Here is a 3,611-nt window from a genome sequence, read left to right as displayed (position 1 = left end):
ACTTGTTTTCAAAATAATGTATATATATATATATTCAAACCAGTGAAACTAATGTACAACAAATTCTTTACACTATAGAGATTATAGGCGTATCATAAACACTACATATAGTTCTCTTCTTCTTGTCAAAAGTCCACTTAAGTCTATTCAGTTGCTTTAGAATTTCAGTTGACAAACCAAACTACCTTTTTCTGTTTCTATCGCACTACTATTATATGTATAATTCACTTACTCTGCCTTGTTGAATTACTGCAGTTGTATCCTGAACTTCCTATGCTCATCTGCTTTTTCGTAATTAGGCCTACTTCCAATAATCATCTGCTTTTTGTCAAAGTCCACACAGGCAGGTTCAATTGCTTTAGAACACCCCTTGACAAGACAGATTATTCTCCTAAAGTGTCAGAAAACTGTTAATCTCACTTTAACATATCAAATGTTAGGCTATTCACTCCTACGACAGTTAACTTTACATTTTCTGGCCTTTCCTTTGGCTGCACTCCTACTTCCAGTAACTTTTCTTTCTCACTGCTCTGTCTGTCTGCTCTTTTCCACTCTTCTCACACTATTTATATGTTTATCACTTAATCGTCTGCGCACTATATCCTTGACATCAATACATTTCATGTGACATTCAATAATCTTGACATCAGTGAGTTATAAACACAATGTAAGACTTGCCATTTTATGTAACTAAACTTGTCATAACATTTAATTTAAAGTAATTGCTTCTAACTCTCTTGTTATGAACAAAACTAAACAATCATAAAATATTCACTCACAAAATAAATTAAGAAATAACATCTACACTAAACAGTCTTTTATACCATGACACAGTGATGGTTAAATACAACTGAATATTGGATTACACCATAAATTTGGAAAGGATCACAGAATATGAAATGAAAGAAAATTGGCAGTACAAATATAAAAGAAATTCAATTATAAAGCCCCGGGCATCCATATTGGGAAGGTATCCAACGCAAAGAGTCGAATCGAATAGTAGAACCCTTTCCACCCTTCCCCAAGGTCTTAGGTACAAGGCCCCGGGCATCATAGAACCTCTGCACGCCACTGGATTGATTGTTCTAGATTACAACTCATAAATCTGCATATACGAGTACCAAAAAGTATGAATTAAAAAAATTAACACCAAGCTACTAATAGAATAAGAAGTAAAATCTGCTAATAAAAATGCTAAATATATAATTTATTTTCAGGCACACTGTGCTTCTCTAGTAAGAGTTAGAAACACAAAACTGACATTTTTTGGCAAATGAAAGGTAAAACCTTTATTGTTAGTTACGTCCAACTTGTTTTGGTACCACAGTTACCATCGTCAAAGGTACAATGTTAGCTTAACATATATACAGCCCTGATGATGGTAACTTTGTTACTGAAACTAGTCAGTTCTAACTATAATAAAGATTTTGCCTTTCATTGTGCCAAAAAAAAACTTTATTTTTTTGTGCTTTTTTACTTTTAATATGCTAAATATACTCAGTATTCAGTTTTTATTTAAACCAGTTCTGTGCTATCATATATTACTCTAAGTTCTAGCTACAGACCATGGAATGGAACCTATTAATGGTAAATATCACTGTATTATTAAATTTTTGTCAGTTCATCAACATTGTATTTCATGCTTTTAATTATAACAAATACAAGATAATGCATGTGAGTTATCATAATTTAAAGTATAAATGTATTTTTGATGGGAATAACCTTAATGATGTCAGTGAAGTGTTGGAAAGGGTTCAAATATTGCTAGTACTAGAATGATATCTAGGATGGAAAGATTGTCATATAATAGTAATTAAGATTTCTGAAGTTGTTTTCTCATGAAAACAAAGAGTTAGAAGAGATCTGATTAATGTGTTCAAGATTATTAAGCAACTGATAGTGCAGCATCTTTTTTTCATATTTAATGGTGAAAATTGTAGGACCCATAAATTTTGGCATGGGTAGGAGTTATTTTCAACTTGTCCCCCTATGGGACAGCAGTAACTCTACAGACTTACAATGCTAAACTCTATTGGGTTTGATTCCCTGCATCCTCAACTTAGGTAGTTTTACTTTTCTAACTGGGTGGCTATTTTTTGGAATGGGTTGATTTTAGATGTGGTGGATGCAGTATATCAAAGGATATGCTCAATAAATATTTAAATGATCAGGAGTGGATTAAAGTTATTTTTTTTTTAGGTGGATGGAACACCCTTAGTATACCAACAGGCACCTTGTTCTTAAATAGTTTTACACCATAATTTTGTCACGCAAAAAATGTAGCACTTATTTTAATCTGCACTGTATTCACACATTACTTTTGGTGATGAAAACACCACTTTATTAACCTAATAACTGTATCTGCTAATATTTTGCTAGAAAACATCTATTAGAGACATGTATCTAATTATTTGTATGTAAAGAGATGATTTTTTTTTAGTTTTTCTCATTGTACAAACAGACTGATAACACTGTTAATAAGAACTGAGAGAAAGTAAAGAAATGCATATAATAATATATCAACCACACTATATCTGGTAAATCCAGTGGTAATAAGGCCTTTCCCAATAACAGGACTCTTCAGGCCAGCTGGGATATGACAGATATTATAGTGGTTATGATGTTATTTATACTTCATTATTAAGATCCTCTCTCGTTGTAAGCTTGATCACTAAGGTCCTTTTAACTTCTCTCATTATATATTATTAATTTTTCCTGAAATTTTGTCATTCTATACTTAATTATTAAAATTCTCTTACTATGTTTTATGTTCCACAGATATATTAAACAAACGTTTCTTCTCACATTGAATCATTTCAATCCTGACTTGTTCATATTTTTGGGAGACAACATGGATGAAGGGGATGTGGCAACTGATGATGAATTTAAAGAATATCTAGAAAGATTTATCAGAGTATTTGAACCTGTAGACTTCAGTAAAAAGGTAGATAAATATTTGTGTATTTTATTTACTACCATATCAACACAGGATAAAGATAGAATTAAACCAAAACACACAATTTTGTTCATACGTTCTTATGGTCTATCAGATATCTGTTAGTAGCCTAATATGCAAACAGAAGATGCTGTCTGTTTCGTTACTTGTATTTTGTCACTAATGTGATAATTTAAAGGTGTCTATTTTCTTTCTTTTATGACCATAGTATGGTGAAAAATAAATGTAAATAGCCTGTTGCTGTTATTAAAATGCTGTAATTTATGTTATTTCTATTTAGTAGTAAATTATATGCTTAATGTTCGTTATTTTAAGAAAAAAAATCTATTTTTGCTAAACCTGTTTTTTAAGTACCTCAAATTAGTAATGTGTAATATTTTTAGGATCTTTTTTTATTGCTAGCATTTTCAAACATATTTATTAGTACAATAGACAACTGTGAGTGAAACAGTTTTTATGTAGAGGTCATTTACAGATTGTGGAAGTACAAATTATCTGCCATTTCTTTGCAAATGTTTGAATATTTCTAGAACTATGGCTGTGGGGTAACATCAAGATTATTAATAAATGCTCTAACAACTAATAAAACTAAAAATGAAAAGAATATATATATATATATATATATATATATAATAAAACTAAAATGAGATTCCAT

At 30.6% G+C, this 3,611-nt stretch overlaps 1 protein-coding gene across 4 annotated transcripts in view; it reads left to right on the top strand.

Moving 5' to 3' along the window:
* LOC106470460 overlaps positions 1-3,611 on the top strand; it is a 59,880-nt gene that overhangs the window by 14,263 nt on the left and 42,006 nt on the right. For all 4 annotated transcript variants that reach the window (XM_022399066.1, XM_013931020.2, XM_022399064.1 and 1 more), the window contains exon 4: positions 2,779-2,944. In XM_022399066.1, the coding sequence (XP_022254774.1) occupies positions 2,779-2,944 (166 nt within the window). The remainder of the gene's footprint in view (positions 1-2,778; positions 2,945-3,611) is intronic.

The sequence above is a fragment of the Limulus polyphemus genome, unplaced genomic scaffold, assembly GCF_000517525.1.
Source record: "Limulus polyphemus unplaced genomic scaffold, Limulus_polyphemus-2.1.2 Scaffold4017, whole genome shotgun sequence".
Classification (NCBI taxonomy): domain Eukaryota; kingdom Metazoa; phylum Arthropoda; class Merostomata; order Xiphosura; family Limulidae; genus Limulus; species Limulus polyphemus.
The sequence above is the reverse complement of the archived record's forward strand: the minus strand, read 5'-3'. Positions and strand labels throughout refer to the sequence as shown.